At 46.5% G+C, this 19,467-nt stretch overlaps 1 protein-coding gene across 1 annotated transcript in view; it reads right to left on the reverse strand.

Moving 5' to 3' along the window:
* Rxfp2 (relaxin family peptide receptor 2) overlaps window positions 1-19,467 on the reverse strand; it is a 45,126-nt gene that overhangs the window by 14,349 nt on the left and 11,310 nt on the right. Inside the window, exons 5-13 of the mRNA XM_051162841.1 lie at window positions 16,308-16,379; window positions 15,554-15,625; window positions 12,917-12,988; window positions 11,599-11,670; window positions 9,315-9,386; window positions 8,584-8,655; window positions 3,097-3,168; window positions 2,920-2,991; window positions 152-223 (exon numbers count right to left, since the gene is read on the reverse strand). Of these exons, the coding sequence (XP_051018798.1) occupies window positions 152-223; window positions 2,920-2,991; window positions 3,097-3,168; window positions 8,584-8,655; window positions 9,315-9,386; window positions 11,599-11,670; window positions 12,917-12,988; window positions 15,554-15,625; window positions 16,308-16,379 (648 nt within the window). The remainder of the gene's footprint in view (window positions 1-151; window positions 224-2,919; window positions 2,992-3,096; window positions 3,169-8,583; window positions 8,656-9,314; window positions 9,387-11,598; window positions 11,671-12,916; window positions 12,989-15,553; window positions 15,626-16,307; window positions 16,380-19,467) is intronic.

The following is a 19,467-nucleotide window of genomic DNA, read 5'->3' on the forward strand; positions in this document are numbered from 1 at the left end:
AAAGGTGACAAGATTAAAAAGTTCTCAGTAGAAAAAGAAGACGTTTGTTGCATGCAAACACAGTTCAGTGATAATCAGACAGTTGGGCATGAGAATGGCCGAATTGGTTCATCATGCCTTCTTTCCCCGCCATCCCTTCAGACATACATACATGTGAGAGAGGTTCCTCATGGGGTCGAACATCGCTGTGTTTATGTGCGGAATCTCTATCCTTTCCAGGTCTCTGGAAAATACATGCAATGGGTTTCGTGGTTTTTAGGGTTTAAACTTTGAAACCATTTTTGTTTTGTTTTGTTTTTTTTTTAAAGATTTCTTTATTATTATGTATACAGTGGTCTGTCTGCATGTACACCTGCAGGCCAGAAGAGGGCATCAGATCTCATTATAGATGGTTGTGAGCCACCATGTGGTTGCTGGGAATTGAACTCAGGACCTCTGGAAGAGCAGGCGGCACTCTTAACCACTGAGCCATCTCTCCAGTCCTTTTTGTCATATCTTAACTGTGATGCTTTGAGATTCTGTCACCAATTCAAATATGGATTTAAACGTTCAAGGTAGACATCATGAGGAAAATTATCACTAATATTGAAATCTCCGGTAAGCTGGAGCTCTTTGCCACTTCAATGCAGAATTGTTCTGGTAGAACACTCTGGTTTTGAAATGGCTCAGTGGCTGCGTGCTTGCCTGGCAAACACAGGGTTCTGGCTTCCATCGCCAGAAATGAAAACCAATACTCGACCTATCAATGGCAGCCAGTTCTGACGAGAGTCTAATGTTATGTTTACACTTTGATTTAATCAGCAGTGCCATGGGAGCTTGGGAGGTTCCTTCCACAGCTAGAACTTCCCATCTGAAAGCACCATTAAAGAGAGACTTGTGGAAACTTGGATTTGCATATTCATTGCTCCCTGGCCTGAGCATCTTCAAGTGGAACCACAGAGGCAGTGGGAGGAGGACCACACAGCCATTCAGGACCTCAGAGGGAGCATCATTGTTATTTTCCCTCCTGACTCTGTAACAACACATCTTCAAAGGGCCCCAGTGGCACCTGCACCGACATTCTGAGTTAGTTGAAGAGACAGTTCGGTGGGTAAGAGCACTGGACAGTCTGAGTTCATCCAGGAGCTTCTAAAGGTATGGATCTCAGAGGCCCCTTCAGGACAGTGTGAAGGAGGGGCCACCGACCTCTCCAGAAGCAAAGAGGGACAGGGCAGCGGAGAGCACTGAGAATCTCTTGCTTGCAGCACGTGCTTGGAAGATGCCTTTCAAAAGCAGACTCTCTTTCTTTCTCTTTTTTTTTAATCCTAATGCTTTCAGCTGATCCAAATAAAGATTTTAGCAACAGGGTTTTGAATTTTCCGTGAACCAGTGGTTCCTTCACTTAAGAGTTGACTTTGTTTCCTAGATCAGAATGAAAACTTGAATATATGGGGGCTGGAGAGATGGCTCAGTGGTTAAGAGCACTGGTTGCTCTTCCAAAGGTCTTGAGTTCAATTCCCAGCATCCACATGGTGGCTCACAACAATCTCTAATGAGATCTGGTGCCCTCTTCTGGCCTGCAGGTGTACATGCAGGCAGAGCATTGTATACAAAATATATTCTCAGAACTGCTTTGCATAAGAAACAGTATTCATAATGAAATATGATAGCATTGTCTATCTAGATACAAATCATGGCCACAGCCATGTTAAGGTTATTAATAAGAGGTTAGGGCTGGGGAGAGTGCTCAGTGGTTAGAGCACTGACTGTTCTTCCAGAGGACCCAGGGTCACTTCCCAGCACCCGCTCGGTGACCCACAACCACCTGCAACTCCAGTTCCAGAGATCCAACGCCCACCCCTGGCCTCCCAAACCACTGGTATGCATGTCCCCATACCTGCCTCCATCATGAATGAATCGTAAAAGAAGTCTTCAGGAAAAAATCACAATAATATATTTCTAGACCTTGGTTATTTACCCTCTAAGAGCAAAGACCATGCTGTCATCAGTGGGTACTCATTAATATCAGCTACAACCCCCAACTAAGTCTTGTGCTAAAGTTCTAATAAAAGTCTGTTTAACAAAATACATGTGATATTGATGGTTAGACTTTGGAAAAAGCCTGCTGTGGTGGAACATGCAAGTAACCTTAGCACTTTGGAAGTGGAGGAGGGAGGATCATAAGTTCAAGGCCACCTTTGGCTCCATAGTAAGCTTGAGGCTAGCCTGGGCTCTGGGAGACCCTGTCTTAGGACTCTAGACAAGCAAACAAACAAAAGCACTGCATCTCAAACAAGCAAAACAAAACAGGAACACCCGTCTTTAGAGTCAGGATAAACTAGATAATATAATATGGTTGTTGGTCAAGACAAATAATCTTGAGCTCGCAGATGGTCACCCAGGAAAAAGGAATCACAAAATTTAAAGAATAATTGGCAGAATTCTTGGTACCACCAGAACCTCAGTTGGCTGAAATTCTAAAATACTAATCAATGCCAATTGTTCAAATGTTTGCCTTTGTAGGACAGTTTTCATTTATTAAAAAGTCAAGATCAATTCTTATCTTATAATTTCTCCAGGGAGAGGGGACAGAGGAAAAGAAGGAACGATTTAGAGATTTTCTTTTTGTCAATTCTTTTCCAAAACAAAATGATTACAAATGTAATGCTTTGGGAGGCTCCTGGGATTAGATTCCCCTACAAGTCCAGTTCTCTGGAGAGATGTCTATGCAGCTTCAAACACAGAGTGGCTCTTATACAATTGAGTGGCCGTAACTGCAACTTTGCTCTGACAGCGGACAGTGATGCTCAGGATTTCCTGGGGATGCCTCGCAGGGACACTTGCTCCAGCATCAGCAACACCCACTTAGAATTAAATACGCTGCTAAGCAAGATAGCCTCACTACAGCCATAACAAGCACAACCAGGGCGCTTTACTTACAGAGACTGAAGTTGTTTGAGACTTCCAAACTGGTTCTTGTGGACATACAGAAGAGGGTTGGACGACAGGTTCCTTTTTAACCATTAGAGGAAGGGAGGGGATAAGTATGGCTGTTATTATTATTTCAGAAGGCTAAGACGTTGCCAGTTAAATCTGATGATGGGGCGGGGCGCTTACAGCTTTTGGAGAAGATGAAGGTCACTGAAAAGGCCAGCTGGGAGTGTTGTTATCATATTGCTGGACAGGTCCCTGTTGACGACAGTGAAAACCAAAACCAGTTACCCGGGGATGAAGTGGCAACGGCATCTCTCCCCACAGTTCCCACTTGATCAACACAAGACAAACTATGAATCCAGTTCACCCAGGTTGCGAACTGGTGACATGTCAAGACCCCGTAGGCATGTCAGGACCATATGGACCGTATGGCATCATGCACATCCAGCTCCTGCCTGGAATTTCCTCTCACTCCTTTGCCAACACATTCTGGCTCTGAGATCTCTGACTAATTTCCTGTTTGGAGGGCACTCTGTACACATCTATCCCCCACTGTCTGCGATTCCCACTCATCCCACACATTTGTAGCCAGCTAATCTTTCTAAGGTCAAGTCTTGCCTCTGAGTATGAGTGGATAGGTTTATATATTTTAAATACATCTTCTCCCCTGCCTCCGCCCCTCACTCCCATACTGGGGATTGAACTTAGGACCTCAAGCATGCTGGTCAAGTGCTCTTTCAAGGAGCTACATTCCCTAGTGGTTTAAATACATTCTTAAACAGTTCTGTTCTAATGAAATATGATACCGCTGTCCAACCTAGAAAGAATTATAGGGTAGTGACACTGAGCCTGTGGCAATGAGATCTGTTGCTATGGGAGACACAAAGCTGCTGGGTGGGTAGGGGTCTGGTACAGTTCTCTGAGGAGAGACAACATTAAAGATTAAACCTCGGTACAATCGCTTAATTAAGGGTAAAATAAAATACCTTTCAATAATGTGTATTGATGTTTTGTCTGCATGTATGCACACCACGTGCATGCAGTTCTCATGACTGCCAGAAGAGGGCGTCAGATCCCCTGAGTTACAGCGGGAACTCAACACTGGTCCTCTGGAAGAGCAGCTGGTGCTCTTACCCGCTGAGCCACTTCTCTGGCCCCCAGAGCCGTAACATCTTAACTATTCTTGATATTGTGTGATGGATATGGGGGAGCAGAAAATAACTACAGAAGTTTCTTCCTAAGAAAGTTCACTTATAGTAAGAGCCAGAGTTGCGATTTGGATGTTGTCAGCTGGCTCTCTGTCTGTTCCCAGGTGCCTTATGTCTGGGAAAGATTGCTCAGTGAGGACTGTTTAGGCAACTGGTGCATACCCTCAGAAAATATTGAGGTGGTTTTGTGGAATCCCAGATAACTCCTGCAAGAGTAAATTAAAAAAAAAAAAAAAAAAAGAGTCTGTCCTGACTATCTGGTTTGCTTCCTGTCTCACCATGTGATGAATTGGCAAATCTGGCTGGTGTTGGGCTTTCAGCCTTTAAAACTGCAGGCTAAACACACTTCTTTTCCTTATAAAGAACCCAGCCTCGGCTATGTTACGCCAGGAACAGAAAATGGACAAATGCAACTATATTAGAAGGCAAGGAAGAAACACAATAAGAAGAGATAAGTGACCAGTCTTGGTTATGGAAATCAAGAGGGGCTTGAACCAAGCCCAAGGATTTCATTTTAGGTTTAGTAAAAGGAGAGCAACTTTTCAGGTTGAGAGTAAAGCATGGCTAGGAAAACCCATGCTTGAACTTGGATATCATCTTCAGGAACCCAAAAGTGATTCAGCATGGGTGAAAGACAATAATAATGTTAATAATAATGATAAATAATAATAATAATAATAATAATAATAATAATAATTTATCATCACCACCACCATCATCATCATTGTTATTGGAGTTATAGAGGCATGCACCAGAGAAAGTCCATAAATACAAGATATGAGGGTCATGCACAAGATTAAAGGGCTCATTTTCCAATGCACAGTCAAACCATTGGAATTGCCAAGGATGGTTCTAGACATGTCACATTCCAGGCACCCACCCCTGGAGGCTGGCAACCCGCCCGAAAACAGCTCCTCCATGATTCTGACATTTGAGAATGTGAGCGGATGACCATCACTCGCAGAGTTAAGAGGGAGGCGAGGAGGGAGGTTTCCCCACGCACCTGGCGGCGGTGAGAGCTGGTAGAGGCACTTCAGAGACAGGGACTGAGAAAGCGTGGCTCTGGGACAGAGCAGAGGGCTAGAGAGCCAACTTCAGGACTTGTTCTCTGGCTGGGGCTGGTCCAGGGGTGGAGGTGAGGGTGGTAGCTTTTATCATTAAGATGGAAAATTCTAGCTAGAATAAACACGTTTTGCAGCAAACTGCTGTTTAGTGTTCCACATGGTGGACTGCAGCCAAGCAAGCCATGCTCTCCACGGGAGCACAGTGTTTGCTGAGATCCACAGAATCCCCAGGAAGGACAAAGACAGTGTAAATGCACACACGTCACTTTCCCAGAGTTCACTTTTGGCCTGTGCTCGCTGCTTCCTGAGCTTGTGCCCAGGTCAGCTGTTCTAATGCTCTCTGCTGCCTGAGCTTGTGCCCAGGTCAGCTGTTCTAATGCTCCCCGAATCCAGGTCAGGGCCAATTCCGGCACAGACTTAAAGCCGTAGAGCAGTGGTTCTCAACCTTCAAAATGCCCCGGCCCTTTTACACAATTCCTCGTGTGTGGTGACCCTCAACCATAAAGTTATTTTTGTTTTTACCTCATAGCTGTAATTTTGCTATTATTATGAGTCTGATGTGCAGGATATCTGATTTGTGCCCCCCCCGAAAGGGTCCTTCATACCCCCATGCTGTAATTTTGCTATTATTATGAGTTGTGATGTAACTATCTGTTGTGCAGGATATCTGACTCGTGCCCCCTGTGAAAGGGTCCTTCATACCCCCATGCGTCAAAGTCCACATGTTGAGAACTGATGCTGCCTTATAAGATAGGAGCCTGGTGCCTGGAAAGTGGTGGGTTTTGGAAAGCCCTCCATTGTGTGTAAATTAACTTCTGAGCACTTATTTTGTGCATAAAAATGATTTGAGTGAGTCATTTTGGGGGTTGTTGGTTCTGTCCCAGCTTGGAATAAAATGCTAATTTACATTATCTGAAAAAAAAAAAAAACATGCAACTCAAATCCAGGTGACAGGAGTGCATGAGGTTGAAGACCAAACCTACTAGTTTAGAGGTGCAATTGAGTCCCTAAGCCTCAATTTCTGCTTATCAGGGAACTCTTTTCTAGTGCTTCAGGTGCAAGGCATGTGTGTGAATCAGGGCCCAGGAAAAAAGCCACAGGTGTGCCTGGGCCAGAGAAAGCACCACATAAGGCACAGTGCATGGGATCTCATGCATGGTGGGGGGATCTCATGGATGGTGGGGGGATCTCATCCATGGTGGGGGTATCTCATTCTTGGTGGGGGGAAATCTCATGCATGGTGAGGGTTATCTCATGCATGGTGGGGGGATCTCATGCATGCTGGGGGATCTCATGCATGGTGGGGGAAATCTCATGTATGGTGGGGGGATCTCATGCATGGTAGGGGGATCTCATGCATGGTGGGGGTTATCTCATGCATGGTGGGGGAAATCTCATGCATGGTGGGGGGATCTCATGCATGGTGGGGAAATCTCATGCATGGTGGGGGGATCTCATGCATGCTGGGGGATCTCATGCATGGTGGGGGTTATCTCATGCATGGTGGGGGAAATCTCATGCATGGTGGGGGGATCTCATGGATGGTGGGGGGATCTCATCCATGGTGGGGGTATCTCATTCTTGGTGGGGGGTTATCTCATGCATGGTGAGGGTTATTTCATGCATGGTGAGGGTTATCTCGTGCATGGTGGGGGGATCTCATGCATGCTGGGGGATCTCATGCATGGTGGGGGTTATCTCATGCATGGTGGGGGAAATCTCATGCATGGTGGGGGGATCTCATGCATGGTGGGGAAATCTCATGTATGGTGGGGGGATCTCATGCATGGTGGGGGGATCTCATGCATGGTGGGGAGATCTCATGCATGGTGGGGGGATCTCATGCTCTGAGAAATTGCCTTTGCAAATGCCACATAGGAAAATAAAGTCTACCCTTTTGGGAGGCATTAGGGGGCTCATATACTTGTGATTATTCCTCCTTGAGATGAGTCGATATCATTCCTGAACAGCAGATTCACTCCACAGGTAGACACCTGTGAAAACACCTGTTCACTCTGTAAGCAGGCTCATATGTAAACACCTGTGCACTCCACAAGTAGACTCCTGTGTAAACAAACACCTGTGCACTCCACAAGTAGACTCCTGTGTAAACTCTTTGTTCATGTTCCATCTGTCCCACCCCCTCCTCTTCAGAAAGGGTCTCCATAGCTGCGGCTGGCCTTGGATCCCCAATTCTCTTGCTTCTGTCTCCAAAGTATTGAGATTACAGACGAGTGAAATGAGGCACAGAGCTCCAATGATTCCTTACATAGCTACCACAACCCTTTGGGATTTGGGTTGGGGTTCTGCTGGGTAAGACAATTCAGAAAGTACATGTGTATGTGTGTATGCGCGCGCGCGCACACACACACACACACACACACACACACACACACACGATAAGCCTCTCAGCATCCTGGGCACACCTCCAGTTTCTGTGACCCACATCCACATTTCTTCCCCAGAGCCTGAAGGAGAGTGAGCCCCCAAGACAGCCACTGCTGACTGAGCCATCTGCAGTAGTTTGCCACAAAGCGATTTTTAGTTCAAGAATGGAACATTGTCTATGTGAGCCACTTTAAATATTTCTGGATTGTATTTATGATTCCCATTCATTTTATGGAATTATTATAATTATTTAAAAATATTTTATTGAGTTATTAGCTCAGTCCTCCTCAGAGGCAGGAACAAAGAATGGACCAAAGATTATTTAAGATATCAATGGCCCCCTTAAAGTCCCCATCAGCAGGACACTTGCATCATGTATCATACAAAAGATTTAATATTAACTGCCAATATTCGTCTAAGTGGGCAGCAATGAATCCATGGCTAAACAGAAGTTTCCCAAAGTCTTAAAGCTATAAAGCATGTATACAGACAGAGAGCGTTGCATGAACTGTCCCAAGTGTTTTGTTTTTGTTTTTTTTCCACGAGCCTGTCCACATTGCAGACATGTCCACTTGCCTCACCTGCTACAGAAGTGCTACCCTCTCAGGGGACAGTCATCCCTCTGGCCACATAGAATCAGCTAACAACGCATCAGTCACATCTTTCTCAATCCCTCATCCATGAAGAGTTAACCATAGCGCGCGCCCTTTACAGAAATATCGTCTGCGTGTTTAAGAGGCCAGAGAATGCACACGAAATTGGCCCAAAGGAAATAGGTAGAGGAAGTAGGGGCAGGCTGACACTCAGGGTATGCCAGGGTGTGATTTCAATGTACCCTTGACTTCAGGATGGCGTGGGTGGGTTTCCTTAATTGGCTTTTAAATATCATAATAATAGTCTACAGAAGTTAGATTGTTCCGAGTGGAAAGACAGCCTCACTCGTCACTTAGGGTAATAATCGTGGAGGAACGCTATCATACATATTCATCCTGGTAGACCATGCTACTTACAGTTCCCGTAAATTTTGTAATGAAGAAAATGTCTTCTCTGGCGCAAACCCAATTTGATTTCTAGGCAGAAACCTGCAAAACATGTCGAGAGTCAACGCTGTTTTTATTTGGCTGGTTGGGTTTTTTTGTTTTGTTTGTTTTTGGTTTTTTGTTTTCTTTTCCGCCTGCTGTCACAATCAGTTCCTGCTGGGAGATGCCACTGCTCCGGGTGCCATTTAACAAGGCTTCTTAGAGGGCACAAGAGCCAGGCAAGACTTTGGCCCTGCAGACGCACCCTCGCGCCCCAGGGAGCTCCGCAGGGAGGCGGTCCAGGCACCGTGGGTGGTCTGCGAGGTTACATCTTGTTTGGTTTCTGATCATTTTTTAAAACTGTCTCTCTTCACATTTTCTGTCCCCTCCCCCCTCTTTTTCCTCTCTCTCTAGTCCCCCCCCCCCCCCCCCCCCCCCGCTTAATCAACAAACATTGCTGGGTGCGTGCCAGCTCCAGAACACTGCGGTGATCAGAAGCACAAACTAGTTGCGTTCCTTAGTTCACCAATGCCAAGGTGGCGATTGGCCAAGTCATCCGCCCTCCCCTCCCCCAGATCACGCACAGCCAATCGGAACGCTCTAGGTTGCTCCCACTTTCTCCTGGGAAAGAGACCCGACTCAGCTTGATGACTTCCCCATCAGCGTTTCCCTCGACTTTCCCAATCTACAGGCCTCATGTACGGAAGTCCACGTGTACTTACAGAACCGTGAGCGAGTCGCAGGTTAGGAAGGTGGCGGTCCTTAAGTACTTTATCTCATTGTTTGCCAGATCCCTGAAAGCCATGGAGGGAAAACACTTCAAGAACCTATGTATAAATCATCTGTTAAGGATGTTTTTTGTTGATAGAAATAGTTCTGAACTTTATCTTTCCTTTGTTCTATTTCTTTTTGCTATCTTTTTTTATTTTCTTGAGATTTCTATAATTTATGTTATGTTTCCTTTTTATTTCTAACTTATGCTAAATAATAATAATGATAATAATGAAATAATAATAACAATAATAATAATAATAATAATAATAATAATAATAATAATAATAATAATAATAATATCAAACCAAAGAGAAGGGTAGCTAAATGTTTGGAGTGAGCACCATGCTATTAGCTATGTGTGCTGGTTTGAATACTTGGTACCAGTTGGTGGCTCTTTGGGGAGGATTTAGAAGGTGTGATCTTGTTGGGGAAGTATGCCACTGAAGGTCGGACACAGGTTTCAGGAGACTATTGCCACTTAGAGTGTGTCCTCTGCTTCCTGTTTGGGGTTCCAGATGTGAGCTCTCAGCTGCTGCCTTGCACTGACAGGCTGGCATCTAACACTCTGGAAATGTAAGCAGGAAGTAAGTTCTTTCTTCTACAAGTAGCCTTGGTCACCGGGTTTTACCACAGCGGCGTGAAAGACCGACACTATATTATTGGCCAGATTTCATCAACTACGGTACGATTCCTTGGGCATTCCTAAAGCAACAACTGTGCAGGGTCAGCAGCCTCCTGTCCCATTCGACAGCTGAGTGAGGCACCTGAGAGGCTCGCCATACAGGTGGCAAGTGTCGGAAGTCTTTCCCAGCCAGATCTTTCTGGATCCAAAGCCCCCTCCCCGACTCCTAGGTGTCCTGTGGCGATCCGGACCACTGTCTCGATTTCTGCCCTATGTCAGTCAGGGTCTTGGTGGAGGAGAAAACTCTGCCCAAAGTTGTCTCGCACAGGCTGTTGACCAGACTTAGGACACAAACTCTGGTCTTGTGTGATACGAAGAGCAGGCCGTCTCTGCTCGGGGATGCTATTGCTTAGTTAAGCCAAAGCAACGATGGAGAAGGGCTTCCCAGCGCCGAGAAGCACAGGAGTCTGGAGATGGCTTAGAACTGCGGCTCCCTGCATCCAGACAGAAGGAACACATGGGGCACAGTGGGAAAAGAGATCAGCTAGGCAAGGGGTGGACAATGCTGGGGGACACAGTTAAGGACAGAATTATTTGGTAAAGCAAGGCTTTTTGTGCCGTGCACTTAAAGGTGACTTTGAAATGCCCTTCTTACATTGGCATTGATGTGTTGTTAGTCAGTTTGGTTAGCCCGAGCAAAAGAAGAGAAGCCAAGTTAAAGCGGACTCATGGGCCTACGCCAGGCGTTAAAAGCATGCTGCTGTCCCTGGCTGGATACGTGGTAAGTACAGTTTAGTGGGAGAAGGTTAGGCAGGACCTTACACCTTTGGGGACACTCCAAGGACTTCCTTGTTTATTTTAGTTCTTTTTTTAAAAAAAAGTTATTTATCTTTATTTTATGTGCATTGGTGTTTTGCCTGCATGTATGTCTGTGTGGGGGTGTCAGACCCTGGAATTACAGACAATTGTGAGCTGTCATGTGGGTGTTGGGATTTGAACACAGGTCCTCCGGCAGAAGAGTCAGTGCTCTTACCTGCTGAATCCTCTCTCCAGCCCTTTATTATAGTTCTGAAAGGTTTATTTATTTTTTATGTAATGTGTATGAGTGTCTTGCCTGTATTCACATCTGTGTAGTGGAAGTCCAGGGCCTGCAGAGGCCACAAGAGGGCATCAGATTCCTGTTGGGACTTGAACCCATGACCTCTGGAAGAGCATCCAGTGCCCCTAACCACTAAGTTATCTATTCAGCGCCCCATTTTTTGTTTTCTTTTTGAGACATCATTGTGTAGCTCAGGCTTGGTTTAAAGCTTCAATTCTTCTGCCTCAACTTCCCAAGTGCCGTGTTTGTGTTCCAGCTGTTCTTGAAAGATGTTTTATCGCTTAATTTCACAAGGTTATGAGCGTATAATGTCCTCTGAGTCCACCCCACCCAATCTCCTGCTACGCTCTCCTCTCCTCCCAAGATCTTTCAAGAGAACGGGAGGTAATGTTTAGGTGTTAGTTTGTGGGGAGACATCCTGGATGGATTTTAAAGACGATTCTGCCTTAAGTTCATGGCTAGCCTCCTTGAACCTAGCACATGACAAGTTCAGTCCCCAGTGAACACTCACATCCAGTTGAGCCAAGGCATCTGGGCGCACAGGCGGTCCGGAAGGGTCTCCAGCCGGTTGCCCACCATGGACCTCCACATAGAGAAAATGGTGATTAGATGCAAAATGATTAAGCCCCATTAGAGAGAGTAGTTCTGCTCTTCTACAACTTTGAAAATTGTTTGCCATAATTTATATTTCAGGGTGAAGTCTCTGTTCCATAAATAGCCATGTGTATGCTGAGGAGGAAGGGACAGGCACTGCCAGCTTGTGCTGTGTGTGTACAGTGTACGTTCTAAGACAAAGATTACTCAGTTTAATTTTATGAGGTAAACCTAAAGCAAGCACAAGGCAACAACTGTGAACTTCATGACCGTGCACACCCCAAGCTTGTAATAATTTTCAGCGCCCCTAGTTCGCAAGCTCTTTCTCGGGGGTGCATTAATCACTTACAGCCTTAAAGATCTACACTGGAAACCACATTGAACCTAAGATGTGGCAGTAAGGGGAATTATCAAAAGCAAACAGGTCATGAGCGTGCGAGGATACATGCTTAATTTACGGTACTGTAGTCCCTTTGGTAAACGGGCCAGTTACCGTGCTGCCTCACCCACTGTACAGGAACGTGGCGACCCCTTGGCCATCAGTCAAGCTAGGATATTAACAGTGGAAGCACAGTTATGAAAACAGCTCTGAGAGTAGAGCCAAGATTTGGAGTTTTCATGCGTTGTCAGTGGACAAGAGCTCATTTTCCTCTAGGGAAATTGGAGCTGGAGGCTGGAGAGTGGCTCAGTGGTTAGAGCACTGGCTGCTTTTGCAGAGGACCCAGGTTCAGTTCCCAGCACCCACATGGCTGCTCACAACAGCCTGGACCTCCAGTTCCAAGGGATTTTCTTCCCTCTTCTGGCCTCTGTGGGAGCTATATGCCTATGGCGCACAGACAAACAGGCAGGTGCTTGCCCATGTGCGTCCGCATGCGCATGTGCATGCACACGTACACACATGCACACACACACAACACACACGCACACACAACTCTTTTAAAAAATGGAGTTGCAATTGTGCTCCTATGGGACCCTATTATACGACATTCAGTTTAACGAGGATCTCAGGAAATAAAAGCAAGTAAAACCACAAATAGGTACTTTAGGAAGTGGTAGGAGACGGAAACGTCATCCACCAGGAAGCCTGAGATCCATGCCGTAACCGGCCCAGCTACTGCCTTCGACTTAGCAACAGTAGGTAGGGCCTGAAGCTCAGTGTGGACGTGTTTGCCTTAGAGCATTCCCTCAAGGGCTGCTGCTTCCCAGGCACGCGTTCTGAAAGAGACGGTACTTACAGGAAAAACAACGAGCTCAATCCTGTAAAAGACCTCTGTGAGATTCTGGCGATCGGGTTGTCATCTAAAATTCTGACAAAACACACGGAAATGTTTCCAATGTTAGAGATGTTTGAGCAAAACCCAGGAAAAAAACATCAACGGTCCTGAGAAGTCGGACTCCCAACACCTGGCCTGTTCCTTCCCCGTGGGACACAGGTGTCTTTTCCTTCACTCTAGGGTGGGGCAACTTTCCCCCAAATTCCTGCAGCCCTTTGGCCAGAACTTATGATGCTGGCCATGATTTCTCTCTCTGCATCTGCACTGACGAGCATTTACTGGCTGGCACGGGCTTCATAGATAACCCGCGCTTCTGGGTGGCTAACTGCAGGACCGCTGAGCACTCGCCCCCCAATAACATAACAGCTACCAGCCGTGCATCCCTAGGGGGAGCTGGACATCTTCATCCCAGAGAAGACATAACACGTGGTCGGAGAAGACAGATGTGTGGAGCCAGATTTAACCGCTACCCGGTGTTTACATATGTTGCAACTCCACACTGCCTGTCATAATGAACAATTTTTATGCTTTCATATATCAATTAGAAAAATTTAAAAGTGTTGCTTCCTTAATGACTAGTTAGACAGGTCATCTTTTTCACATGCTAATTTTGGTATTTCTAAAAAACAAACAATGATTTCTTTAACTTGAAAATATTTGTATTAAATTTTTGTGAATTTCATGCGATGTGCTTTGATTCTGTTCATCACCCTCCTCCAGTTCTTCCAAGGTCCACCTCTCCTTTCCCTGCCTACTCAAACTTTGTGTTCTTTTTTATTTTTATGTCCCTTGAGTCCAGTATGTGCTGCCCATATACTCTCTGGTGTGGGACCACCCAGTGGAGCATGGTGGGTCTCCCAATAGCCACACCCTTAGAGAAACCTGGCCCCCCCAACAGCTATCAGGTGTTAATAGCCCCTCAGTGAGGGGTGTGACTTCATGCCCACCTGCCCCTCCATGCTGCCAGTATCTGTCTGGCTAGAACTTGCCCACATTTTACCCCTCCTGTTCCTCATGTGTTTCTCTCCTTCCTCTTCTCCTTCCAACTGGAATATGTATTTTGGGGAATACGTGTGACAAGAGGAAGAAAGCACCCACCGGCAGCTGCCATCCTTTAACAGATGCTATCCTGCACCCTTCAAAAACAGTGAAGGATGGTATAACCCTTAGAAAATTGATTGTTGGGGCTGGAGAGATGGGCTTAGAGGTTAAGAGCACTGACTGCTCTTCCAGAGGTTCTGAGTTCAATTCCCAGCAACCACATGGTGGCTCTCAACCATCTATTAAAAAAAAAGAAAGAAAGAAAGCAAGAAAGCAAGAAAAGACAAGACAATTGATTGGTTTGTGTGTATGGGTGTTCTGCCTGGATGTATACTCTCTGCGTTATGTACATGTCTGCTTCCCACAGAGGCTGGAAGAGGGTGTCAAATGCCCCGGAACTGGAATTACAGACATTTGTGAGCAGCCATGTGGGTGCTGAAAACTGGATCCCAGGTCCTCTTCAGGATCAACCAGTGCTCTCACCCATGGAGCCTCTCCTCCTGAAATAACACTCCCTTAATCTCACAACTAAATGCTGCATTCGATAAGGCCTGTGCAAGCAAACAAATGGCCGGGAACACAACTGTAAGGAGCCTCGTGGGAGGAAAAGTAAACATCTTGTGCGGCCAAATCACCAGTCGAAACTAGACTTAAAAGGTAAAGGGAACTAGCAGCCTCTGAGGGCAGGTGCCATCTTGTGTTCTCAGAAGTCTGAGGTACGCAGGATGAGGTCAGAGAGTTACAAGAGCGTCTACTGTGTGACGGGAGCTCTGCCCTGGGCAGTTCGTGTTTCTTATGTGTTTCCTGCTAAAGAAGGCGTCGTTACGACAGAGGCCTGGGATGATAAGGAAGTTGGCCGGAACACGAAGCGCTGGACCAGGCTCACACTAGGTCTAGATGGAGCCAGGCCTAGCTGTGGACCATGAGCGAGATAACACAGCCCTCCACAGCCCTTCGATGAACGAGATGGAGATGGAGCTGCTGGCTCAGCGGGAAAGCAGGAAAACGCCACGTGGTATTACATTCTCAAACTTTTCTCTGGTTGCCCTGGGGACTAAGCAAGCCCCAGATCTCTTGCTTCTGATCTCAAAGGTTTCTAACCGAGGGCGTTTGTCCCTTTCAGGGGCACCTGGCAACGTCTGGAGATTTTTTTTTCTCTTGTCACAACTCTCAGGGAAAATTTTGCACTGTTGGCATCGAATAAGGGGAACAGAGACCTCCTGTGATGCTTGGGGCACACTGTCTTCTCTGGAGCAAAGAATTGCAGAAGTCAGGATGTCAATGATGCTGTCAAGGACTTTCTGTTCTTGGTGACATTGGATGGCTGCCCGGCTTGGCTAGGTTGCCATTGGGTGTTGAGGCCATGTTGGCCAGATTTTCACACAACCGGTCCCCTGACCTACCCATGTCTGCATTACTTGGATGAAATTCTCCAGGTGATGTGTGAGTCAGAAACATAAGAAACCAGAGACATCCCAGCCTGGAAACTATCCAAGCCTTGTGGTAAATCATTAGCCCATGACCATTTGCAGGAGAGAGAGAAGCCAAGACACTTACAGCCAAGTGAGCTGACGCAAGTCTTTGAATATTCCGGGCCTGAGATCCGTAATGCAATTGTGGCTGAGATATCTGCAAGCAATACGGGTGTGCTCATTAGGCAAGTTCCACACTCTGGTCAGCCACACACACAATTAGACCAGTGGGTTTCTGTAGTTTGGATATCTGCTTCTCCAAGCGCGTTCTGAGTGAGTGGAAGCAGAGGCCAGGGCTGGGGGGAGGGGAGCAGAGGATGGGGGAGACCGGGAGGTGCTCAGAAGCACAAGCACAGGCTGGGTCATGTGACCTGGGCAAGCAACGTGGCCAAGAATAAAGAGAGACATCGAACTATGTAGAGTAGTTCTAACATGTGTCCTTTTTTGGCTACAGTCTTGGCACACAACTATTTTAAGAAATATATACTCAGCAAGCAATGGTAGGGGAAAAGTCAAACGCGGGAACGCTGTGGAAGTGGCCCAACAGCATGGGGACACTGTTAAAGAGTGAAACTTTGGATAACTGATTGTTCGCTTAGGGGTCTTTTGGTTTTGTTTGTTTGCTTATTTTTGGTGGTGGTACAGGAGATGGAATGCGGGGCCTCTCATCTCACACGTTAGGCAAATGTTCCGAGCTACACCCCCAGCCCCGATGCAAACACCCTGTAGTCTTCCAAGATTCCTTCCATTTCTTGGAGTCCCATCCCGGGCCCCGGTTCCACCCTTGCAGTCTTTTCTCCAAACAATGACCATAATAAAGCGGTAAGGGAGTTACTCACAGTATTTGTAGATTCTGCAGTCCTAAGAATGCTTTCCTGGATATGTGTGTGATGCAATTGTGCTGAAGGTATCTGCGGGAACAGGGCAGCAAAGTCAGGCTTTAAGCTTACCTTGCTGGATAATGAGCAGAAGCTGGGTTATAAAACATGAAGTTTTATTTACATGTTGTAGTGAGGTATGAAGCAAGCAAAACATACAATGAGGACTGGTCATGTGTGATCTGTACTACTGAAGTCTGGTATGTGTGTGTGTGTGTGTGTGTGTGTAGGTGTATGTATGTGTATGTGTGTATGTGTGTGTGTGTATGTGTGTGTATGTGTATGTGTGTGCATGTGTGTGTATGCGTGTGTGTGTGTCTGTGCGCATTTGTATATGTGTGTCTGTGTGCATGTGTGTATGTGTGCATGTATGTATGTGTGTGTATGTGTGCATGTGTGTGCGTGTCTGTGTGCATGTGTGCACGTGTGTATGTGTGCATGTATGTATGTGTGTGTATGTGTGCATGTGTGTGCGTGTCTGTGTGCATGTGTGCACGTGTGTATGTGTGCATGTATGTATGTGTGTTTGTGTGTATGTGTATGTATATGTGTGTGTGACACTGAGAATTGAACCCAGGTCCTTGTTTGCAGGTGAGGCAAGCACTTTACTACTGAGCTACACTGTCAAACCCCACATAACCTACAGCTTTGATGTCTCTCATTTCCATCTGTATCCATGCTTACATGCTTGCACAGGGCTGTGCTAATCCTTACGGTGGTCTACTGCAAAGCCACAGGCAGAACGTGTGTGTGCATTTGGTGTCTAACTAGGTTTTGAATCTCATTCTACTGTGATGGTTCCCTGTCAGAGCTTCCCAGACTATCCTTTGGGTCATGAGCCTGTTTCCAAACCAACAAGGTTTGAATGCCCTTACACCTCAAGGCAGCAGGGTAAGACGCCAAGACTGCCTTCCTCTGCACAAAAACCATCATACTTCCTGTGCCCCCACCACCTGCATCGCACCTGCGCCTGCGCACAAAGCACCAGTTCCAACCCTGCAAAGGAAACTTGAGCGGAAGCATGAACTCCTGTATCCTAGCCCCTCCCTCTTCCTGGCACTATGTCTGCTGGAAGCTACTTCCCAGGGCAGCAGAATTCCCTCTTTGGACAGACAGGCACACATCGCTATCTGTCAGGACATCAGAGGAGTGTCTGGACGTAACAAAAGAGAAAGTGAGTTATGCTGCTGCAATACAGAGAGAAACAAAAACAACAACAAAGCCAAAAGCAGATACTACGTTAGTAAGGCCCACTGAAGTTTCCCTTAAGCATCAGACCTACTACCCGACGAGGCTGGCCCCACTTCATCTGAGATGATTTTTAATCCAAGGCTGCAAGGCATGCCTCTTGGCAAAGAGGCGGGTGCAATTGCACATGGTGAACTTGATCTTGCATTTTCACATTCGAAGTCAAAGGGAAGAGACGTTCAGCCTCAGGGCCTGTCTGATTGCTCAGCTGCCTATAGCTGGCCCCCTCTCACCAACATCATGTCCGTAAATAATGGAATGCCTCTCGTCTTCTGAGATAGCGTCGGGTGTCTCTGAGGATAGACTGCGCCTCAGATCTCAAGTCTTGGGCATAGACGGCTGAACTTACGCTTGCTCCTTGGTGTCTACTTTCTGTCTTTTTCCAGAAGAGCCGTTTACAGAATGTGAGAATGGAAACACGACAGTTTGGCAAGCAGCGCCTTGTTCTATTTCAGACCGAGGTACGAGTCCATTAAATGTCTGTCGTGCTGGCTTGTCTACGCTTGCTGGCTCACAAACCCCAGCTCTTTCAGCTATCAAAGACTTTTCAAGTGGAACATTGGGGACTTAGGTACCAAATAAATACCTTAATGACATGCACGTTCATAAGCTATTTTTAAATGTGACACCATGGACTTTATGCCAGGCAGGCACCTTTAATTATGTTTTATTGCCAATGACTGATTGCACTTAACAAGAACTCAGGTTAAGAGGAAATACCTAACTTTTAGACAGTTCATGTTACAATAAGGAGGAGAATGGTCATTGGTTTTCCATGACAGCGATGACAAAGCGTTAGAGTTGACCCCATAAATTGTATTTTATTTCTCTGAAAGGTCATCTCAAACTACTTCTTCGATTCTAGAAAATCCTGGGGGCTTTAACAGATCATGAAGATAACAAAATTGACCCACAGTAAAAGAAAATTTACTTTCGTTGAGCACTGTTCCTTCATCTGGCAATTAAAATTAAATTTTGATGTGGGAATTCTTCCTCTCTGTGTCAGAATGACCTCAGGTGTACTGTGGGGGTTTAGAGGGGTCTAGACTGGATACTTAGTAGACAGGAAGTTGGATGCTGTCTCGGGGTGATACACTGTCAGCAAGGAGGGCTAGTCTCAACCTTTGGGTACCAATTTTGTAACTGTTTCCACATTCTTTCTTCTGATGGATACCATCCACCCCAAGTAGGGATGTGGACAGGAGATGAGGGAAGACGTGGCTAAGGAAGCCCAGCATTAGAGCTCCTGTCTGAATGTGCTTATGACATCCCTGCCTCCCCCAGTACTCATCTTTCTTCCTAGACAGTGGACCAAAAGCACAGGATGGCAGTGAGTCTCAGCATCTATTTCAATCCACTGGTGGGTGGAGCCTCTCAGAGGACAGCTGTGCTAGGCTCCTGCCTGGGAGCACGGCAGAATATCGTTAGTTGTGTCAGGGGTTGGCTCTCTCCCATGGGGTGAGTCTCAGGTTAGGTTGGGCCAGGCATTGGTTGGTCATTCCCTTAATCTCTGCTCCAAACATCGGGCAAAGCCTAGGGAGTCTTGTGGAAAAGTGGGGAGGGGGGCAGGAGGGTGGCAGGACCTGGAGGTGACAGGAGCTCTACAAGAATACCAACAGAGCCAAGTAACCAGGGCCCAAGATGGGGCTGAAGCACCAAGCAAGGGCTACCACACATGGACTGGACCTAGGCCCTCTACACAGGCTTCATATGGGTCCTTTAGTAAGGGGGTCGAGGGCTGTCTCTGACATGGACACTGTTGCCTGGCGGGGCTGCCTTGCTAGGCCATAGGGGAAAAGGATACTCTCAGTCCTGATGTGACGTGATGAGCTAGGGTGGGTTTGGAGAAGAGGAGAGAGGGTGTGACGGGGAG

This window comes from Acomys russatus, chromosome 19 (genome assembly GCF_903995435.1).
Source record: "Acomys russatus chromosome 19, mAcoRus1.1, whole genome shotgun sequence".
Lineage (NCBI taxonomy): Eukaryota > Metazoa > Chordata > Mammalia > Rodentia > Muridae > Acomys > Acomys russatus.